Source organism: Lycium barbarum, chromosome 2 (genome assembly GCF_019175385.1).
Source record: "Lycium barbarum isolate Lr01 chromosome 2, ASM1917538v2, whole genome shotgun sequence".
Taxonomy (NCBI): Eukaryota; Viridiplantae; Streptophyta; class Magnoliopsida; order Solanales; family Solanaceae; genus Lycium; species Lycium barbarum.
This window is the reverse complement of record NC_083338.1, coordinates 95,245,318-95,266,865: the sequence shown is the minus strand read 5'-3', so window position 1 is coordinate 95,266,865 and position 21,548 is coordinate 95,245,318. Positions and strand designations below refer to the sequence as shown.

Genomic DNA, 21,548 nt, shown 5'->3' with positions numbered 1-21,548 from the left:
TCTGCTCTAAATCCCTAAGATTGAATATCTGCTGTCAATCCCTAAGATTAAGTTATCTACGTATATTACAAAGGCACATGACTGTGTTCATTTCGTAACAATTATTAACTCCCGAGTTACTAATTTATACAATACGAATCCCGAATAACTTGTTCCCGAACAAAACAACCCCTAATAGCACATAGTACAACCCCTAATAGCACATAGTTAGTGCCGCAGATGTCAGTAAAACCTTTTTGTTTTCCTAGTTCTATTTTAGCAAAAAAAAAAAAAAGAGGAATACTGCATTAAATGGCATACGTAATTACATTTGACTATTTTAAAAACTTATGCCTTCACATAATGTCAAACTGGCACTAAATTATAAAAGGTAAAACGAGGTAAGTTCAAGAATAGAAGAGTTTCAAACTTTTAACCAAAATTTAAACACTGCAGACTACAGCTGCAATAGATCACGAATAAATATATAGTTTAGGAAACAATGTGAATGACGAAACCAAAAGTCTTCGTTTGATGTACAATATAAATTAACAAATACAATCGCTCACTTCAAGTAAACAGTGTTCTCAGATCCTGTGAATGAATGTACAAGAAGGTGTAGACTACTTTAAAAATTCAGACAATACTCTATACAACCATCATTGTAACTCCAATATGTGCTGCCTTCCAAGGTTCATAAAATTGTGAGGTTAGCGAAGGTCTACAATATCAAACTTCATGTTTGCATTCATATAGACATGAGAACAGTGTTCATATATTGGACTTCCATCCTCGGGCTCCTCGTGTGGATGAAAACCACGTTGTTGACAATTCCGAATAACAGACACACCAGCAGGATCAGACAAGTGGAAGATGCCATGAGGGCTGTCACATAAAGAAACTGCAATCAGTATTTTGGAGTCACTTCCGTTAATCGACTTTCTTCAGATCTCAGATAATGATGTACTTTGGATTTCTGTACTATTTTATAGGTTTTAGGACTCCAGAGCGTTAAAACTTCTTTGGTAAGTGCATTCCTCGCTAGCATCACATGAGCCTAAACAGCCCAAAGGCAAGTTCAAGTCCAAGCACGGCCGCAGTAGGATACCAGGACTTTGACTCAATTAAAATCATTCAATAATCGACTTCTTTAAAAGAGTGCTTAGTCCATCCAAGACTTCCATAGTTAAAATACAATTCACAAGTGTGTTAACTATGGAGCTGGGAACCAGAACAATATTACTTTTTTTGATATATATGTATATATATTTTTTTTAGATAAAGGGGAATCAGAACAATATTACTTAGCAAAGAACCGCACTAAGAATCCCCTTTTTTTTTTTTTTTTTGTGGGGTACAGGCTACTTGAGCAATACCAGAGAATGAGTGGAAAAAAAAAAAAAAACAATACCAGAGAATAATAGATAATGGCTTACCTGGCTGTGTCTGTAGGAGCCATCACAATTGCAATTGCTTCTGGCAACATAATCTAGAAATGAGCAAAAACAAAGTGTGTCAAGGGAAACAAAAATGCACCCTCTAATAAAAAATGAAAAGCTACAAATCCATTCTCATCCCATGGGATGAGCATTTTTTATTAGGTAATATAATCCGCATTTTTCTGACGATACTCTTCAAAGATTTAAAATCTATGGCAAATCCTTAGCCACAAGTAAAAGATATTCAATACACAGAACTACCAAAACCTGCCTACTGTCAGATTGTAAAGTTACATGGCCATTCACAATTACACTCGGATGGCAAGGCTTCAACTTCGGAGAAATATACACACTTTATATTCCAAAGTATTGAATATCTGAAACCTTGCTCAGTCATATCTAAGGTAAAGTAACACAAAGCATTGCTTATTACCTGATAAGAATAATGAGTGTGCAGATCAACTGATGACATAAAACATGTTTGTGACGGATGTGTCTGCAAATTACCACAAATAGGAAGCCAACAAGTCATACTCATGGTTGATAAAAACCTGTCAAGATGTGAGAGCAACTAAATCTAGTTCATTTACACCACGCTAGAGACTTCTCCCGCAATTGTTTCATCTTTTATTTCAACATAGTAGATTTTAGGCCATTTATGACAACAAAGAATCTAATGACTTTCAGAACAATCAACTTCTTTGGAACATTTTACCCTAATTCAAAAGTAGGAGCATATCAAATAAAATAAGCTAAGATACAATATGAAAGGTTGTTCTATGGAAGCTGGATTTTACAGGTGATCTACATAAGATGACCCTCCAAGCCAAAACACAAAGAAGAATAAACAGTCGCTAAAACGGGAAAAGACAGACTAAGAAGGAATCCCATGTTGCTATTCTTACATGCAGCAGAAAGAGGAAAGCTTAAGAGGAAAGATAATTGCAGATATAAAACAGTGTTGAGCAAAAACAACACATTGAACCTTTCCACAAATAGATCCCTACATACCCTACGATCTTTCAGAAAAAGCAGTCACTAATGTACCAAAGAATATTGTGACCTTAATGAGTGAAACAGAACCATCAAACATGTCAGCATAAACCATAAGAGAGTCCCCTTCCATGATTGCAAAAGAAGTAACTTGAGATAGAAAACGTATTACAATCAGGGTACCAAGTGTTTGGTAAGCTCCATGACTTCAACCGATGATTGAAACTAAAATAATGACACTAACAGATAGCTGTCAAGCAGTACTGCAGGAACTTTTACAAGATTCGAGAGAGTATATACTTTATATAAACTTATAAAGATGTCAGTTAAACAACTCAAACAATTCCATATAAGCTGAAAGTTTTTATCTACTTATCTTAATTCCATGGAGACAATAAAGTCAATTCACTATTCAAATCTTCATACTCCAGAGTAGAAGACACTGACGACCAAGTATAGAATCTTAAGAAGTCAAACATATCTGCTTGCAACACTTACATGTATCCAACCAAGAGGAAAGAGAGACTGCTTGTCTTGGATGTCAAAAATCTCTTCTTCATTTAATGTCTGGCACTGACAATCAAAAGTTGAGTTTAGAAACACGTAAAACCAAATTTTTATCATTGAAGCATATCTGACTAATTTATGCTTTAACTAGTATGACCTATCCTTCCCTGTAGTTTTATCATGCGCATAACCTCATTTCAAAATCAGGACACTATTAAAATAGAGTACTAGGAAACAGCATCTGAAATAAACTACCAACTAACTTATTATTTCTTATGCTCCACTCTAACTTTGAGTCTGAAAACAGGGAATTGAAAACATAATGAGCACTATTTCCAGTAATTCCACCCATTTCAGGTTATTTAAATTAAAAAATGGAGACTTGAAAGGTCCTCATAAAGAGTCAGAGCTCTAAAAATTTACAAACTTGGTTCAGCAGTTTTCCCTTCAAAATCCAAAGACAAGCATATGCAGGATTTGGACTTTTTCCATCCTAATTGATCCAATGTTGCTTTCTGAAAACTAGAGGTCAAGCTGAAGCACAAATCTAATGTAACGCACAGATGAAACATAAAATTTGTCTTACTGAATCTGAAGTTGACTCCTGCTTTGGGACTATAAGAGTAGTGATGTGAAAAACACGGTTTTTCTGCAAGTTAAGAAATACAAGACACAAATTACAATACATAGAATAATAGGTAAATAGAGTTCATAAATTTTCTATTTAGCATTTAGATATACTGTGTTTCGTCATACCAGTGAACCAGCAAGAACTCCACAAGTTTCTAAATTCTTTGCTGTATTTTCTCGAGCTAATCTCAAGAAATCTTCCATCAGTCTCACTGGCTGCAGTATAAGAGAAAAAGAACAAAGGTCACACTAGTGCAACTTTATATCAGGCAAAGCTGATCTAAACAACAGCTACAAAGACTTTGAAGCAAAATTTCTTACAAATATGACAGTTACTCCAAGACTTCTATGGATCAAAGAGATACAGAAGCCAAAATAATAAAATAAAATAAAATAAGAACTCACAACATGCAAATGTTGATAAGAATTTGAACTGGATGGTCCATCTTGAATGGAATTAGCTGGCCCAGGTCTTGGATCTGCAACTTTGGATGGAGATATAGGACGAAACTCTTGTTGTAGTTGTGCCAAAACTGGAGGGGGTGAAGGTTGCCTTAAGTTACTTGGAATACTATCACTCGGCACATCATCAAGAAATTGAAAATTAGAATCCTCAGTAGGGTGTAACCATCGCCCATCATCCAAAGAAAGAACCGAATCCATAGTAGACTTTTCCACCTTCAAGCTAGTGTTGTTAGACACCAAAGGCCGATCTTCAGCCTGATTGAGGCTATACAAATAGAGGCACGACACTCAAAATGTTGTACCAAAGTAATTTGAAGAAATAAGAAAATAGAGAAACATAAGTATTGAAAGTTTTGGGCTACTACGATATACTAATTCAATTGTCTGTCTTATAATACTTCAGAGCTCTTAGCAGGCTGAAATAGCAATTAGCAAACTTGGCAGGGCCTAACCTCAAAATCTCATTTGAAGCTAGATAATCATTTGCAGGGTAATTAACCTGTAGAAAACAAATTAAATCATTTAGTTTAGGCTGAATTCCATCATAAGATCTTAAACTACCTCTTAACTGCACAAAACTACCTTTATCTCAGAACTAGGTCCTGACCACTGTCCACGAAGTCCATTTGGGCCTAAAAACGAGTGCCTTGATAATGTTTCTTGCTTTGGAACGGTAAAATTGAAAGATCTGCAACAATAAATTTATATAACGACCATTTAAATTACATCAGGTAATTTCCTGTTACCATACAAACAATCACACAATATACATTCAGAAGAATTGCAGAACTTCGAAAGAAAAATAAACTTCCATCATTACAAATTAAACGACCATGCTTCACTTGCACAAAAGTTAAGATGCAAGTTAAAAAGTTGTATTGGTAGAGTTAAATTGCTGAAAATATGGGGACTAGCTGAATTGCTTAAAAATGATAATTTCACTAGTTCTTCCTGGCGACAACAGTGTTGCATGTGGTAAGCAATTCTCTTAACCTGGATAAGACTTATTCAGGAAAACTTAAAGCATATGAATTTCATAGCAAGCTCTGTAACTGCAAAATGTCCAGCAAAGCTTATAACCAGTTACTCCAGAATATCATAAACACAGTGAAACCCACCACAGAGCTTCACAGCATAAACTGCCTAATTGACTATAATCAACCAAAATTTGGTGATATCAACCCTTTAGGAGAAGAAACCAGTTTTAACTTCTTCATCAGCAGTGTCTCTGCTCAAAAACCAATGAAATAGGATCATAAAGACTGGTAAAACTAATGTTGTCTTTGTATTAATTAAAAGTAAAATTGGTTGTCTCAGAAGCAGTGAGTATTTTATGAGTATTTTATTATGTATCTAGACTATACTAAAGGCTTCTAAAATTGAGTCTTGGGGAAGCCAAAAAGCTTCCTTGTATCTATATATGTGAAGAGTATTGAACAAGAAGAATGAGGAAAAACAATTACAATTGTTGCCGTAACAATATAATAGCTCGTGCAGTAAAACTACTATTGTGCTTTCTTAAGTTACTACGTTTTATTCCAGACTTACTACAAAACATCCTAAAGTTACCCCCACCCCTTTTTTTTTTTTTTTTTGATGACAAGGGAACCCACAGCCGCTACCCTTTGGGTGTGCACAGAGTAAACCCCGCTCCTGTACAATAGCCAGCAAACCACACATAAGAGATAACCTGCACTAGGCAAGCCCTGTGCGACGAGCTCGACCCAGAAGGCAAATCCCCTACTAGAGTTACTATTTCTCAGTCCTTTTCTAATTTCTACACTTCCTCTCACGCAAAATCAAGAAAATGGTATCATAGCTTGTTAATTACAAAATCTGGATGTGGAGTAAAACATCTTGAAGAAGAGAAAGGTTAAATAATGCTGGCACCAGTGAACAAGGCGTTGTTCAACTGTCCGTTCCTATTTTCAATGGAGAAAATTGTGATTTTTGGTACTTAAAGGCCAAAACAGTATTTCTATCACTAGACTGATGTGAACTTGCTGAAGATGGGTATGAAGAACCAGAAAATACACCAGCTCCTTCCGCAGCAGAAATGAAGGAGACTAAGAAGAAAGATGCAAAAGCCCTAGAATACATTCAGCAAGCAATGAAAGAGTCCTAGTTTCCAAGAATCAGAGAGCTACAACCACAAACCACACATGAAAAGCTCTACAAGAAGACAGTCAAGGAAACACAAAGGTATGGCTATTTTTTTTTTCTATATTTCATATGTAGCAAACAGTACTTAGGTAGTACTGAAATCGTATTGACAAGAAAGTCTTAACTTTTACTGTCCTCTCTCTATATTGTATCTAAAACATCAATTATAGTGACAGTATCATTTGGCTCCTGATTTATTTTATTTTTTTCAACTTAGTTTCAGGAAACTTGTGGAGAATGAATATGCAATATATTTTAACGAAATTACTGCACATTCTATGATACAAAAGAAGAAAAGAAACTCATGGCAAAGATGAGGATTGAAAAAGGAAGAAGTTTTCAACTGATCTTCAATTATGGGGGAGATGTACCCTTGAATGCACAAGTTATCAACGAGTCCCGTCCAGGGCAGAAGAGGCTAGAACACTTTTCAATGGATGAAGCTGCCAAGAATTGAAGATGGAGTAGTGTTGGAGAAGGGTATGCAATTGGAAAGCATCATCAACACTCTTTTCTGAAAAGTGGTGCATGGAGACCAAAATGAGCATTGGAGTTAGCTCATAAAGATGTTTGTGGACCAATGAGGACAACATCTCTTGGCGGTAACAGGTACTTTATTTTGTTCATTGATGATTATATCAGAATGACTTGGGTTTATTTCATGAAACAAAAATCTGCGATATATGGAGTTTGGAAAAAGTTTAAAATTTATGTCGAAAAACAAAGTGGCCGCTATATAAAGGTGTTGAGGAGTGATAGAGGTAAAGAATATACCTCAAGAGAGTTTGATAATTTTGTGAAGATGAAGGATAGAAAGGCAAGTAACTATTGGTACACTCCACAACAAAATGGTGTATCCGAAAACGAAGAACGAACTGTTGTTGAAATGGAAAAAACGACGCTAAAGGTGAAGGGAATACCAAATACTCTTTGTTCTGAAGCAGTGTATACAAAGGTGTACTTGATATATAGGTGTCCAACAATAGTGGTGCAAAATAGAACTCCTTTGGAAGCTTGGAGTAAAAAGAAGTCTTCGGTGAAGCACTTGAAGATTTTCGGTTGCATTTGTTGTGCTCAATTCCAAAAGAGGAGGCATATGCTTGTTGAAACAAGTGACAAATGAGCCTATTAATAGATATGCGTTATTCGACGAAGAAGCAAGCTGGAATTGGGAGCAAAGCAAGGTTGAGAGACAAGACATAGTGGCTGAAGAATCTGATAAAGAAGTTGATGGTGAAGAAGCTCTAAGATGTAATCAACCATCATCTTTAAGTGATGGTTCAAGTTCTAGCAACTGAAGCCCAAGTATTAGTTGAACCAGCACAGCAAGCTTTGAAGAAGCAATTAAAAAAGATGCCGGAAGAAAGAAATGGTAGAAGAATCTCAAATGATTGAAAAAAAAAAAAAAATCAGACTTGTACGTTGGTAAGCAAACCAGAAAATAGAGAAGTCGTTGGAGTAAAGTGGATTTACAAAACCAAGTATAATATGGATGGTTCCATACTGAAGCCCAAGGCAAGAATGGTTGCAATATTCACAAGAATCACAACAGCAAGAGTTGATTATCATGAGACTTCTGCACCCGTGTCTTGCAAGGACACAATTCGAACTCTTATTGCATTGGTTACTGTACCAACTTGATGTAAAATCAACATCTTTGAATGGTGAACTTGAAAAAGAAAGCAACCATGATGGTTTTGTTGAAAGAGAGAATAAGAGCCTGTTTGGATTGGCTTATTTTAGCTACTTTTAAGCCAAAATATCTTTCAAACACTTTTGTAGTGTTTGAATAAGGGAAAAAAGAAAGTGCTTTTAAGCCAAAATAACAAAAATAAGCCATAAGTTAGGATTCCTAAGTTATGGCTTATGCTTACAAGCCATAAGTTATAAGCTTATCCAAACAGGCTATAAGAGAAAGTGTACTCAGTGTACAAGCTCAAAAATGCATTCTACGGGTTGAAGCAAGCACCATGCAATGGTATAGTTAAAATGACAACTACATTGTGCATCATAGACAGTGGCAGATCAAGGATTTTAAGATCCTAGGTGCTCGAGAAGAGACCTAAAAGAGGAGGGATTCAGTTGCGTTGTAGGAGAAGAGGGTGCTTGTATGTTTTGGGAAGCTGAGGTTGATTGGGAAAGAATGTAAAAAATAAAAAACTACAAAGGAAAAAAAGATAATAGAATTCCGTTTTGGGACGAGGTGCCTAGAATTGGGGAAGAGAGTTAAAAGGAAAGCTCATAAAGAAATGAAAGGTGAAACAAAAAGCATAAAATGCTACAAATGAAAATATTTTGAAGAAGTCTCGATCCCCCGGCGCAAGGGTCGAGCACCCATTCAAATGGCTTCCAAGACCGTTGCAGCAATTTGACTTAAGTGATGCTGGGTGCTCACTCCTTTTTTAGCACTTTCTTTCCAATAGCCTATGGATATAAATAGCATACTAGTCAAGAGTATTGAGCACCCACTACACACGATGTAGGTCCAGTCCTAATCATACATTTGTCGAGAGCAAGAGTGAGCTAACTCTTTAGTTCAGAAACGAGGTAACTTTTTTTTTTTTTTTAACTGGAAGAAACGAGGTAACGCTGTTCTTATTATTGCTATTTATGTTGATGACTTGATTTTTACTAGTAACAACAAGAATATAGTTACTGAGTTAAGCAAGACTCGATGAAGAGATATGAGATGACTGATTTGGGATTGTCGCATCATTTTCTTGGTCTTGAGATCTATCAAAATGTTGATGGAGTACTTGGTTGCAGCAATACTATGTTGAAACAATACTTAAAAAGTTCAACACGTTTGGTTGCAAAACAATGGCAACACCATTTGCCTCAAATCCGGAGTAGATGAAGGAAGATGGAGAAAGAAAAGTGGACAGCACTTTGTACAGAAGTATTATTGCAAGTTTGATGTGTCTTACGGCCTTTAGGCCGGATATTATGTTTGCTACAAGTTTATTGTCAAGATCTATACAAGATCCCATCTATATTCACCTTGGAACAACATATAAAAAACTTGGCTTACGGTATCAAGCATTGGAGAGGTCCGAGAGGACAAAAATTAAAGTTAGTTAGCTATTGTGATATGAAAAGAGCACAACAGGTTATGTTTTTACTTTGTTCGGGAGCATTTTCTGGGCAATCAAAGAAGCAAGAATAGCTGCACAACTTCTCAAGCTATTTGGCTTAGAAAAATTTTGAAGGAAGTTGGAGAAAAGCTAAGACAAAGCAACAAGGATGTTCCGTGACAACAAATCAGCAAAACCCAATTTATAGCCGCCGAACAAGACTCATTTCAGTGAAGCATCATTTGAAGATTGAAGAACAAGAGATTAAGCTCGAGTATTGCACGTCCAAAAATCAAGTTGCTGGGATTTTCACTAAAGCGTTGGCCAAGGAAGATTTCAGAAATTTCGTGAGCTTTTGGGAGTTTTGTCTTTGTATTAATTAAAAGCAATCTTGGTTGTCTCAAAAGTAGTTAGTCAAATTATTATGTTCTAAAAGCCTCTAAAACCGATACATTATTGGTTGTTCTATAAGCCTCTAGAAAAATGAGTCTTCGGGAAGTCAAAGAGTTTCCATTGTCTCTACATATGTACAAGTGTACTGAACAAGAAGAATGAGGAAAAACATTTGCAACTGATGCTAAACAGTATAGCAGCTTGTTCAGTAAAACTACTACTGTTCTTTCTTAAGTTACTTCATTCCTTACTAGACTTACTGCAAAACATCCTAGAGTTACTGTTCCTGAGTACATTTCTGATATCTACACTTCCTCTCACGCAAAACCAACAAAGACAAACAAATTATTTAAGTATAAAATGCTCTGCAACACAACAACCCCCACCCCCTGAGAAAAAATAGTAATTTTCTTAATTTAGATACTCACAGCTTCTGGAACTGCATATCGATCGAACTTGGGGATGAAGTACGAGAGTATTCCTTATTCTGCTTCCATGTAGATGAAGGTGCATTAGTTATGGCCTGCAATTTTACCATATACAAATTTGTATTTCATAAGAAGAGAGAAAAATTGTAAGAAAGAAAAACAAGGCTGAAGAGAGGGCCTTGAAAGTTACACCGACAAAATGATGCCCAAACTTTAATGAGATGGAAAAAGGATAGGAAACTGTGACTTCAAGTAAGAGAAAATTTGCCCTAAACTCTAGTTAATGAAATCAGACAGCAAAGTGCACATGTATGAAATTTAAGTAATTTTTTGAAAACTAATATAATCAAAGTTATTTACCATTCTCTAAAGAAGGAAAAATGAAAACAGCATAAAGCGACAGGAGAAAAAACAAATAGTCAAATATCAATCGTGAAATGCAACAAATCAACTAAAACCACAACAATTCAAAGAAAACAGAAAACCAGCATGTTACATACCCATTGATTATCATAATCTGAAGATGCTTTATTGCTGGTAGAAGGCCATCCTAAAGAATTGCCAACCGGTCTATAGCGATGGTTCTCCTGATTATTGAGTTGGTAAGGCTGAGCTGTTACTTGAGTTTCTTTACCAATTCCATGAAACTGACACTGGAATTCAGGTTTTAAACCCTCTAGTTCATCTAGCACTGTTAACAGCATCTGAGACAATCAAACAATCAAAAGTTGAAACCTTGGCATGTTCAAGTCCAGAAGTCAACTTAAAGCACAACATCACTAATCATATCTGGACACGTTACTTTAAAAAAAATATCGTGTACAGATCACATGAAGAATAATTTGCAATCCAGAATGTTGATTAGTAAAAGAAAAAGTGTTCAAAGTAGCTCCATTCGTGAAGGACCAATTGGGAAAATGAACTGATGAAGCACTGACCTTTTTCGATAATGCTCTTTCTTTAGGATGCAAAGCCTGGTAATCTCGATGGGAGGGTATCGTTTCAGTAACCAAACTGTACAAATAACACCAGTAAGTTATTAGCAAACACATATAGGTCCAACTAAGGAAAATGGCCACAAAAACAAGAATTGCTTGATTCACCTTGAATATCTCAGAAGTATTATATACAAATCTATGATATTCTTCTCTCCACGGTGAATATTGGCCTGTAAATAAACCATAAGGCAATCACAAAACTCGATCCAAACAAAACCATTTGTCAACATAAAGTTTTGGAATGATACAGCTATCAGGATTCACATAGCTGAACCCAACTAACTTGTGAGTGAGGCATCAGCCACGAAAGTTCCAGTTTTATCATCATAAAAATGACAGTTCTATATCATGCTCTGTATTCGATAGGCAAAACAACAACATACCCAGTATAATCCCACAAAGTGAGTCGGGGAGGGTAGAGTGTACGCAGACCTTACCCCTACCTTGAAGGTAGAAAGGATGTTTCCGATAGACCCTTAGCTCGAGGAAAAACAGTTCAAAGCAGTTCGGATAAGGAAATAATGGGAATGAAGAAGCCATGCCAAAATACGATAGAAAGCGTGACAAAGCATTATGAACAGTAACTACAACAAAATAGCACGATAACCGAAGTACAAGAAGCAGGTAATAGTTTGGGATTGAGGCGCGTTTGTAGTATTAGCAATGGTTCCGCATTTAACAGCTTATATCAATAAAAAGCTAAAACTTCAACTGAAAAATCAAAATAAAAAGTTCAACTCTATCAAGTTGGAAATGGAGTTTAAAAAACAAATAAAGGGGTTTTGAATTCTTGCCATAAAACTGACCCAAATAGAGCAGAACTGGTATAGAAGAATCATACAACGTATCCCAACTAGTTTGGGATCAAGGTAAAGTTGTACTCCCTCCGTCCATTTTTACTTGTCCATGTATTGACTTGGCACACCATTTTAGGAGCAATAAATAAAATGACAATTTTACTATATCACCGCTAATTAATACTAAATCATCAAAATAATTGTAATCAATCAAACATACTGCCACTAACAATTTCTTGAAGTTTCCAACCCAATAGTAATTGATAATAAGGTTAAAATGGTAAATTATCTCTTGATTTTCCAAATAAAATAAAGGGTCGGAGTTTAAAGAGTCATATGAATAATAAGGTGAATTGAAAAATGAATGAAATAGAGGTGAGCTAATCAATTTAGGGGCAGGAGGATATTAGTAAAACAAAAAAAAGTACCTGACGGAGGAGATTATTGGCGATCCTGTAGTAATTGCGAAGGGGAATCCGATTGTCCACCTCCACTTTCCGTGTCATCGCGTCCACGTTCATTGCCGCTTCCCCTTTCAGCCGATGTCGGATTTCAGGAAAATAGTATACCTTGGATTATTGATTAGTACAAGGAAAGAGCCTAAACAAGAGCAACAATTTGATTGATTGATATGGAGTACTACTATTTATGTCGACATGGTGTGCTTGCAAAACAAGATTTCTTTTTCTTCTTTTTTTTCGAAGAGGTATTGGAAATGGCTTAGACCCAACCCCACAATTACGATTAAATAAATTAGGATGAAACGGGTTAGGACCAAATTTAAACTGTTTTCAATATTAAGGGGTATTATTGACTTTTTGTCATTTCTTATCTTGCAGCTTGATCCATCCCATGATATATAAAGATTTGTTCTCTTTTTTGGTTTTTGGCCAAAAGGGAAACAAAAGGATTTGAGGAGGATGGACACACCCATTAAAGTGCATATAGTTGAAACTACTAAATTGTAACCCCCACCCCGTCCATTCCAGTTTTTTTACTCTACCTTTTTTTTTGTTTTTTACTTCATTCTGATATTCTATTTACTTAGTGCCAAAAAGAATAATTTATTTTTAAATTTAAAATTAAGTAATTTAAATTTTTCATTTTACACGTAATAAATAAGTTTCAAGTCACACAAATATTATGACATATTTATGATTATAAATTTTAAAAATCGTATCGTCACACAAATAATATGCATATTTAAGATCACTAAGTTTTTTTAAAAATTTATTCATTTCTTAAACTTCTCAAATTAAGAGAAAAATAAAATTGGTGGGATTGAAAGCATTCAAGTAATTTAAGTAAAGTAAAACTTATGATAGTACATATGTGAGTCTCCAATATTGAATAGTCAATTTGTTTTTTTTTTTTCAAAAAAAAAAAAATTGCAATCATTAAACTATAGGAATTGTTTGGTAGGGTGTATTAGGTAGAATAATGGTGGTACTAAATTTTAATACAATGTTTGGTTGCGAATTTAAGTCCAGTACAACTAATATCAATATTACTTATACACTTTATTCAGTATTGTTCTTATACATAATAAATCATGGCATTAACAATACCAGTACTATTCCTATTCTAATACACTCTCTTCAATACTATTTAAAAATTATGCAACGCATGTTAGTAATAAAACAAATAAATAGTCAATAAAAAATAATGCAACATAACTAATCCTAGCACAACACATTATTAATAGCACCCTATTCAGTATTATTCTTATACACCCTAACAGACGATCACGACCCCCGTGCCTCAACTCAGAACAAAAAAGTTTACGGTGCTTTTTTTTTATTCTTAATAAAATTTCCCGCCAGCCTTCAATATGAAAATGCAAATTTCCATTTCTTTGTTCTTTTTCCTTTTCGTACAAATTTTATGCACTTCTTGCAAAGATATTTAGGATATGTGTGTTAAATAAACTTTCTACTTTTTACTACGTAATTATTTCTTTCACTAAAAGTTTTCAATCTTCAATGCTTCATTTGTCTTGATTTATTTGAAGGATTTTAAAGTATGATGATTATTGTACCTAATTTTTTATGTGAATTTGAACATAGATTTTTCAAAAGAAAAAATTACATATTTCAAGATACTAGGTAAAGAACTAACCAAAAAGTTTGACAAAATCGTAGTCAAACATAAAATTGATTGAGTCTTCAAATTTAGTACCACATTCACATATAATGGTTAATGGAGCAGTAGTTTTGCAACGTGCTGTCAAAATAACATGGGCATTTTTCAAGTATCCTAATCCAGCATATTGAACTTAGAGCAGTGTTCTTTCTTCCAGTTCTAAGATTAAAATATTAGTTAAGCTATTTGCTATAAGTAGCTCCAAGCAAAAGTAGGATCACTAAGCAATAGACCTTTAGTTCCGCACTTTTGTTCCTGAACTATAACTTCAGCAACTTTCCTCCAACTTTCTAAAGGAATACTTCTTCCTCCTAATATGCAATATTGTAATCCCCCAATCACTTGTAACCAAACATTAAAGCAAGTGGACTAAAGAGAACTGTGTATTTGATCATATTTACAGACTACAAGACCTTAGGAAAAGGCCAGAGAGAGTGATGGCTTATTTGGGCTGGGAAAACTTTTGCTGTGAATCAACCAAAGTTGCATAAAGTAGCTGATTCCAAGAATCTGGTACACCAGGAAGACACCAATGGCTGCAGTCTTGGAACATCCCTGCCCTCCTCTTTGATTTTGCTTCTCTGAAAATTGAAGGGTGCCCTTCTTTTCTATAGTCTGTCATCTTTGTAATGTTGAGATAAACAACTGGTGTTTTCATTTCTGATATTACTGATTCAAGAACCCTCATCATCCATGGATATGGAGCTAATTGTGTCTCGTTTCTTGTCGGTTTTGTCTCCCCATCACAGTTCCCTCCTGAGTTCCATTGACCACCTCTGCAAGACGGAATTTAATTACCTCATTAGAATATACAATTTTAAAATATTGAAAATTTTGTGAAGATTTAAGAGAGGTTTTACTTGAAATGAGAAGCTGAGTATCCGCTAAAAAATATCTTAGTTCTGGTGCTGTTGATGGTAGTATCAACCCAATGTGCCCATGTCTTCAATGCCTTAGTATATGCATCTGCCACTTCCAATCTGTTATACACATGATTCCCTTCTTGAAAGTAGTTATTCCTAAACAGAGAAATTAAATAACCTTAATAAAAATCATTTCTTGGGAAAAAGCAAAGTCAGCCACACTAATAAACTAGGGACAAGATGAATATGGTCTTACAGTTTGTGAGTTTTCTGGTGAGTCCACCAATGACCAGTGTTGAAGATGATAATGTCAGCATCATGGTACTTAGTAAGAGAGCCATGGATTGTATCCAGCCTTAGAGTTTCGCGGCGTGCTCCTGCTTTATCCGAGAACTTCCATTCTTGAACTAGGAATGGCGATTTTATGAAGTCAATTGAGCATTTGAAATCCTACACATAAACACAACAAAAGACACTTTCCATGTTTCAGAATATAGTACCATTCAAGAAGTGAAATTCATTGAAATAATTACTAGTGACTAAATGACCTTAAATTTGAAGGAATAAAATCCTTGACTTCTGAACTCACGGCGGCCAGAAACTTCATTCACTCTGCTCTTATCACTGAGTGAATTTCTCAAGGCACAAACCAAAGATTCCCACATGTTCCTGTTTAAATAATCCCCCACAAAAACCAGTCTTTTCCCCCTCAACATCTTCAACATTTTCAACCCATCAAACCTATATAGAAAAAAGAGATAAATTCAATAAGAAAATGTGAGAAAAAAAGCTTTAGAAACAGGAGATTTAAATTAAAGAATTGAACCTTGGGATCTCACAACCATGTGGCTTCCATCTAAGCCTGAGATAATCAGTATCACGAAGTCCATTCTTGAAACAGTTAAAAGAATCATCAATAAAAGGACAAGAACCCGGTTTATAAAGCGGTTTAAGATCACTATCCTCTATCCATTCTGTATACGGTAGAAACCGGATATGAGGCGAACCGGTGGAACGAGGAACCAAAGGAAGGAATGAGACTGTGAGGGATACTATTCGCCCTTGACCGGGGTAATGCTTGGGCCGGTGCTGGGCAAGGGCACCGACAGGTCTGCCTTCGACGTTGTCGTAGTGGCCAAGCCCGGTGACCCGAGCATCCAAGCCCGATGACCCGAGCATTCATGGTCGTTTGTCCGAGTAGCCGTTGGTCTGTGTGGCCGTTGCATGCGGGTCACGCGCCAGTAGCGTCCTGCCACAGTCAACCACCTACCATGCGTGTGTCAAACGGCGCCGTCAGTCTAATCCCACCAAATCCGTGCAGAGCTGTCCTTGTTATTATTATTTTATTGTTTCCCATTGTATGAGACCCATGGAGATGACACTATAAATAGGGCATATCCTCCTCCTTTGTGGGGGTTGGCTCTTCTATTTTTCCAAGAACATTTGTAATAGAAAGACTCATATATATATATATATATAATCTCTCTCTCTAAATATCTGATTCGGTCAAGATCATATGTGTCCATTGTTGTCGTGTATCTTCTATCAAGTGTCCCACATTGCTCATAAACATTTACATTCATAGATCATTGTCATTATTAGCCATTTTATTGAAGAACGCTCATACACATATTTTCTCTTCCAAATACACGTCAAGATCCAAGCACATATCCTATACCCATTCACAAATTTAATTGATTATCCGAATTCGGGGTAAACACATTCACCATCGAACATATCACAAGAAGAAGTTTCCTCTTCAATGGGAACATAAATCCAAGATTTTCTTGGAAAGTTTGTAGATGCTGAAACTGTACTGCTAGTATGGGAAGAATCAATAGAAGTAAACGAGGCCGAGTGAAGATGAAACGAAAGAATGTTAGTGGTGATGATTGAAGGAGAGGTGTTGGAGGTGGACAAGAAAATGATGAAGAGGAGGAAGGTTATGGTGAAGAAGAAGAGAGTGAAGAAACCAGAAACTTGGGTTCTTGATTTTGAGAGGAAGTTTGTAACATTTCTTGAGAAGATGCAGAGTTCCTTCAAAGAAGAAGCCATTGGTAGAATGTAATTTCTGTGGATTTTTGGTTTCTTGCTAGGCTGTGAATGAAGTTGGAATGGCGGTTTTAGTTTATTTGCATCTAACACCCGCGCACACTTACTCAGGGTGATTTTAAATTTTATTTTTTTGTTCTAAAAAATTTAGAGAAAGCACAAATATGATAATAACCAAATGATAAGAGACAGATAAAGTGGGTCATTTATGACTTTTTCTTTTTAAACTACACAAACTTTGAGTAATATTTTAAGATGTATTTTTGTACCAAATTGATATGAAAAAAGTTGTCATTTATAATATTTTTCATGTAGTTTTCAAATACATAAATTTTGATGTTAAAATATTGAGTTAATCTAATCTAATTTAACTTCAAAATTTAGTCAAATTGACTTTCGAAAGTCGAAAAGTGTCACATAAATTGAGACGGAGGGAGCATGTGGTAGTACAACACATTCATTTATGTACAAACAAGTGCAGGCAAAGTGATACGAATATTTCTGGTCGTCACTAGTCAGTTAGTTCATTTCCGTCTACCGACCAATGGAAGCAAGAAGTCTTAGCTTTTTTAGGAAGTAGGGAAAATAGGAAAAGAGAGAATGAAGACCCTAAGGTAAAATAATTGATGAGTTTTTAGCTATCCTCTTTATATATATATGAAATTATGGACCAATAGTGAATGCCTGAATGGACTAGCCCCTTCATTTTATATATGCCATGCTTACCACCCTTGGAAGGGAGTCCTTGGTATATGTTTGGTTGTTTCTTTCATCTATCATATTTATTCTCAATGTCTTGGGAGCCTTTTCCTTCTCAATATTGTTAGTTGCAGATTCTATACATTAAAATTTGTAACACCTATTCAGAAAAGTCGTCCAAAAAGATAACCCACAATTGTGAAAAATTTAATACTATTAAACATGATATCGCTCAAGAAAGAAAGTATAGAACTTCCTCAATTTAATACTATGTAACCAAAGTTTCAGATGTTAGAATGTAAATTCGCAGGCAATGAACTTCCTCAGTTTAGAAAAGATTACTCCAACCCCATCTCATTTTCTTTTCGTCTGAAAATAACGGCCATGTGGCTCTTCTTTTGAAGGATGAAAAATGCCACCACTAAATTGAGTGGAGACTTATTGTCAATATTCGAGTTACTTTCTTGGATGGTCATCTAAGTTTAGAAAATTTTCTATAAAAGTCACTTTTGTTTCGTTTAGGACAATAAAGTCATTCAAGTATCACTATTTTCCTCAAAAAATACTAAACACCTCAAAAACCTCATTCTTTCCTAGTTGGCATGTCACGTCATTAGAGCCCCATATTTTTTTTTTAATAATAGACTTATTTAACTCATTAAACTCATTTAATCAAATTCATATTTTATATCTAATCAAATATGACCCGGTTAAAAATCAGCAAAGGAACAAACTAGCATGTAATCTATATGAATTAGAATTAAAAGAGAGAATTTTTTTAAATCTATAGATAAGTATTAGTAAAATTTAAAATTAAAATATAAAAAAATTGTTTAGACCTTTAGTTTAATATATTTCTAGGTATTAACATGATTAACTTGACAGGTTGGAATATCTATATCATAACATGAAATAAATTAAGAATATATTATATTTCATATAAGACTAATAATATAATATTTCAAAATAAAAAATAAGATTTATAATATAATATTTTAAAATAAGTATTATAGTAATGAAAATTCTATACCTTTTGCATGAGAAATAAAAAGACCTCGATGGTATGAAAATGAAAATGCCAAAAATTGCACACTACATATATAAGAATAGATAGCTAAAAATAAAGAGAAAAAAATTTACACTAACTTTATTTTTTAAATATACAATTTAATTAGATTTTTTAAAAGTTAAACCAATACAAATGTAATTTTTGTGTTATCTGTGTAATTATATTTAAATGTGGAAAGAATATGTCGTTCAATGTGGAAAAAAATATGCTATTTAAAAAAACTTGAATTTGAATAGAAAGATTAAATTACTTGAACGTTAATTTAAATTGAAAGATAATATATTTGAAGCCTGATTAAAAAGAATTTAGATTTGAAAAAGTGGCTTAATAAAAAGTATGTTTTGATTCTTTTGCCGCTTTTTAACCATGTGATATTTAATTGGGTATAAAATATGAATTTGATTAAATGAGTTTGATGAGTTAAATATGTCTATTATTAAAATAAAAAAATGGGGCTTTAGTGACATGGCATGTCAACTAGGAGAGAATAAGGCTTTTGAGGTGTTTAGGTACTTTTTGAGGAAAATAGTAATACTTGAATGATCTTATTGTCCTAAATGAAACAAAAGTGACTTTTATAGAAAATTTCCTAAACTTGAATGACTATCTAAGGAATATTCCTGCAGGAAATTTTGCCTTTTGATATGGGGAGCAGATGAATTAGTGAGCATATACATTAATCTAGTCATATATATAACTCAGAAATGGCCCATTATGTAGCTAAGAGTTTGGGATGCATATCTACAACAACGGCCCATATGGAATAAGAATTTCCAAGTAATAAATGTTACATCATACAACATTCTTATCCAGATCAACATATAATAATGAACAGATAGGCTTTTTTTGTTTTTTTTTTTTTTTTTTTGGGTTAACTAATACAACCTATCAGTACTATCACTTGTAAAATTAAACAGCATCAAAAACTAGAGTGCTCGATGAAGCTAATTTTCCATCAATATCTTCACTTTTGAACATTGCTTTAAAGGATGAAAATAAGTGCCGAAGTCATCAGAACAAAGCCATGCAGCATGGACTTTGAAGCTCGAAAAGCAGTGCTATCATAGTCTAGGATGTGCTCAAGAACACTGAAAAAACCTGTCGACACATTTCAGAATAAGTTTAACTTCTATACACCAACAATGTAAAATAATTTTTACACTAGGGTAACTCACCTATAAAGAGATGACAGAGTTACCTGCTACAAGTTAAAGTACATTTGATAGTGTAATGTCAGCATATATAAATTAAATCACATCAGATTTAGGGTAAGATATATTAGTGGCGGACCCAGAATTTAAGGGTCGTGGGTGCCTTATTAAAATTAACAAAAATAATATCCTGAGCAGAGGTTTGACCCAGGTTCCCTGGCCACCCAAATCTTTAAAGTTCCACCTGGAAACCAAAGCATCCAGCCTTGTTTTTGGTTTCTAGGGTGCTTTTTGAGTTTTTATACCCAATTTTCATATATTTTTTATACAACTATACCTAGTCTGTGTCGGGTTTAACGGGTGCTAGAGCACCATTATATTAGGCATAGGTCCGACCCTGGATATACATAAAATTTTTGCTTATGATACTGGGGAAAATACATAGCACCAGCATGTTCTCTAATTCTAGTTTTCCTTTAAAAGTACTCTCGCTTGCAGCAAATTATATCCAATAATATATTTTTCACCATAACCTACAGTACAGTTTTGTATAGTGAAGTGGAAGAACAGGAGAAAGTTTAACCTCTTTTAGGGCCATAGCTACATCCCTCTTTGATAGTCTCTTCGACTGCTCTAACGGTGGCCTTATTGTAAAACCTGAAGTGCGGCAGTATGTTTTCAAGACAATTTAGCACAAGGTGAGTCTCCTCCAAGCAGGGTCCTCTGCAAAATTGATCGGCATATTCAGGTGGTACGTGGAGCTCCCCTGTCTCAGTCAATCTATAAGACTCCTCACAATGACTGTATATCTGCAGCAAGTCATATTTACTCATCCTTATTGCATTTCAAATGATGTAGGCGAATTAGGCCAAAGATTAAGTGAGAACATGCATGCATGGATAAGAATGACTTACATGCTTATCAGTAAAACATTGCAAAGCTTTGGAGAAAAGATAGTCAGGTTGAGCATCACCATAGTGAGGTGAGTCGTCTCCGTTTTCCGATGAATATCCTCCATTTGCGCCTCCATAGTTAGGCAAATATTCATTTTCAAGAACTCCTACAGCGGCAGTTTGAGTCTCATAATCATGTGCTTTACCTATCAAGAACAATTTACATTCACATAAACTGTCATATGACTTGAAAAATCAGCAATGTAATGGAGCAAGGAGAGATGCAGAAAGTATATGTCACCTAATGTGAAAAGCAAAAACAAGAAACAGGCCACGCTTATAGCTTGAAGAGAATGCTTCATGTTAATGGAAACTGCCATCTCAAAAACTGAGTATTACAGAAAAGAGAACTAGTTTGGGCTGATTATATAAAAAATAAGCAATGCCTCAAACCAAGGTAGTCCTTGCTGTATTTCACACGTAATAATTTCTCCAAGATTAGGAACAACAAAAATTTGGGTAATGTTCTACCTGCAGGATGGTTGCAGATATATATTAAAAGTTTTCATTAGGTATGGAATAGTAACTTACGAAGCTTATAGGTGAAGAATCTACAAGAGTCAAGTAAAACAAGATTAAATCTATGGGGAAATGTAAAAGCAATGGTGATCTGCTCGATGGAAACTTAAAATATTGGATGGTCTAAAAAGTTGACTAATAAGTTGAACTACAATATGGCCAACTAACGAGACTTAACTTGCTTGAGGTCTTTCGTATTGGAAATCAAACCAGAGAGATCTACCCTTGCCCCAC

The 21,548-nt window shown here is 34.9% G+C and overlaps 3 protein-coding genes across 3 annotated transcripts; all 3 read right to left on the bottom strand.

Moving 5' to 3' along the window:
• Positions 1-488: 488 nt before the first annotated feature.
• Positions 489-12,621, bottom strand: LOC132626648 (AMSH-like ubiquitin thioesterase 3). Its single transcript, XM_060341593.1, has 14 exons — positions 12,295-12,621; positions 11,175-11,239; positions 11,010-11,085; positions 10,572-10,775; positions 10,072-10,166; positions 4,596-4,701; positions 4,466-4,512; positions 3,954-4,278; positions 3,675-3,764; positions 3,505-3,567; positions 2,910-2,984; positions 1,852-1,914; positions 1,416-1,468; positions 489-864 (listed from the first exon to the last, which is right to left on the bottom strand). The coding sequence occupies exons 1-14, from the start codon at positions 12,385-12,387 to the stop codon at positions 690-692; spliced, it is 1,530 nt and encodes a 509-aa protein (XP_060197576.1). The 5' UTR covers positions 12,388-12,621; the 3' UTR covers positions 489-689.
• A 1,433-nt stretch (positions 12,622-14,054) lies between these two features.
• On the bottom strand, positions 14,055-16,998 carry LOC132621006 (protein trichome birefringence-like 4). The gene is given in 6 exon segments (XM_060335190.1): positions 14,055-14,784; positions 14,869-15,027; positions 15,128-15,321; positions 15,420-15,612; positions 15,698-15,845; positions 16,593-16,998. Coding segments are annotated over 6 exon segments (1,407 nt in total). The 5' UTR covers positions 16,927-16,998; the 3' UTR covers positions 14,055-14,405.
• A 2,353-nt stretch (positions 16,999-19,351) lies between these two features.
• Positions 19,352-21,456, bottom strand: LOC132626647 (uncharacterized). The gene is made up of 4 exons (XM_060341592.1): positions 21,037-21,456; positions 20,757-20,941; positions 20,426-20,651; positions 19,352-19,789 (listed from the first exon to the last, which is right to left on the bottom strand). Exons 1-4 carry the CDS (start codon positions 21,113-21,115, stop codon positions 19,674-19,676), a joined length of 606 nt encoding a protein of 201 aa, XP_060197575.1. The 5' UTR covers positions 21,116-21,456; the 3' UTR covers positions 19,352-19,673.
• Positions 21,457-21,548: the final 92 nt, after the last annotated feature.

Bases quoted from the DNA above. Each gene is read 5' to 3' on its own strand.
- LOC132626648 (XM_060341593.1), bottom strand. From the start codon at position 12,387: ATGAACGTGGACGCGATGACACGGAAAGTGGAGGTGGACAATCGGATT. The intron at 4,513-4,595 runs GTAGTTTTGTGC...TGTTTTCTACAG, and splicing joins GACCTAGTTCTGAGATAAAG to GTTAATTACCCTGCAAATGA. The intron at 1,915-2,909 runs GTAAGTGTTGCA...GGTAATTTGCAG, and splicing joins TTCCTCTTGGTTGGATACAT to ACACATCCGTCACAAACATG.
- LOC132626647 (XM_060341592.1), bottom strand. From the start codon at position 21,115: ATGGCAGTTTCCATTAACATGAAGCATTCTCTTCAAGCTATAAGCGTG. The intron at 20,652-20,756 runs GTAAGTCATTCT...GACTTGCTGCAG, and splicing joins AATGTTTTACTGATAAGCAT to ATATACAGTCATTGTGAGGA. The intron at 19,790-20,425 runs GTTAAACTTTCT...ATGTGTCGACAG, and splicing joins TAGCTATGGCCCTAAAAGAG to GTTTTTTCAGTGTTCTTGAG.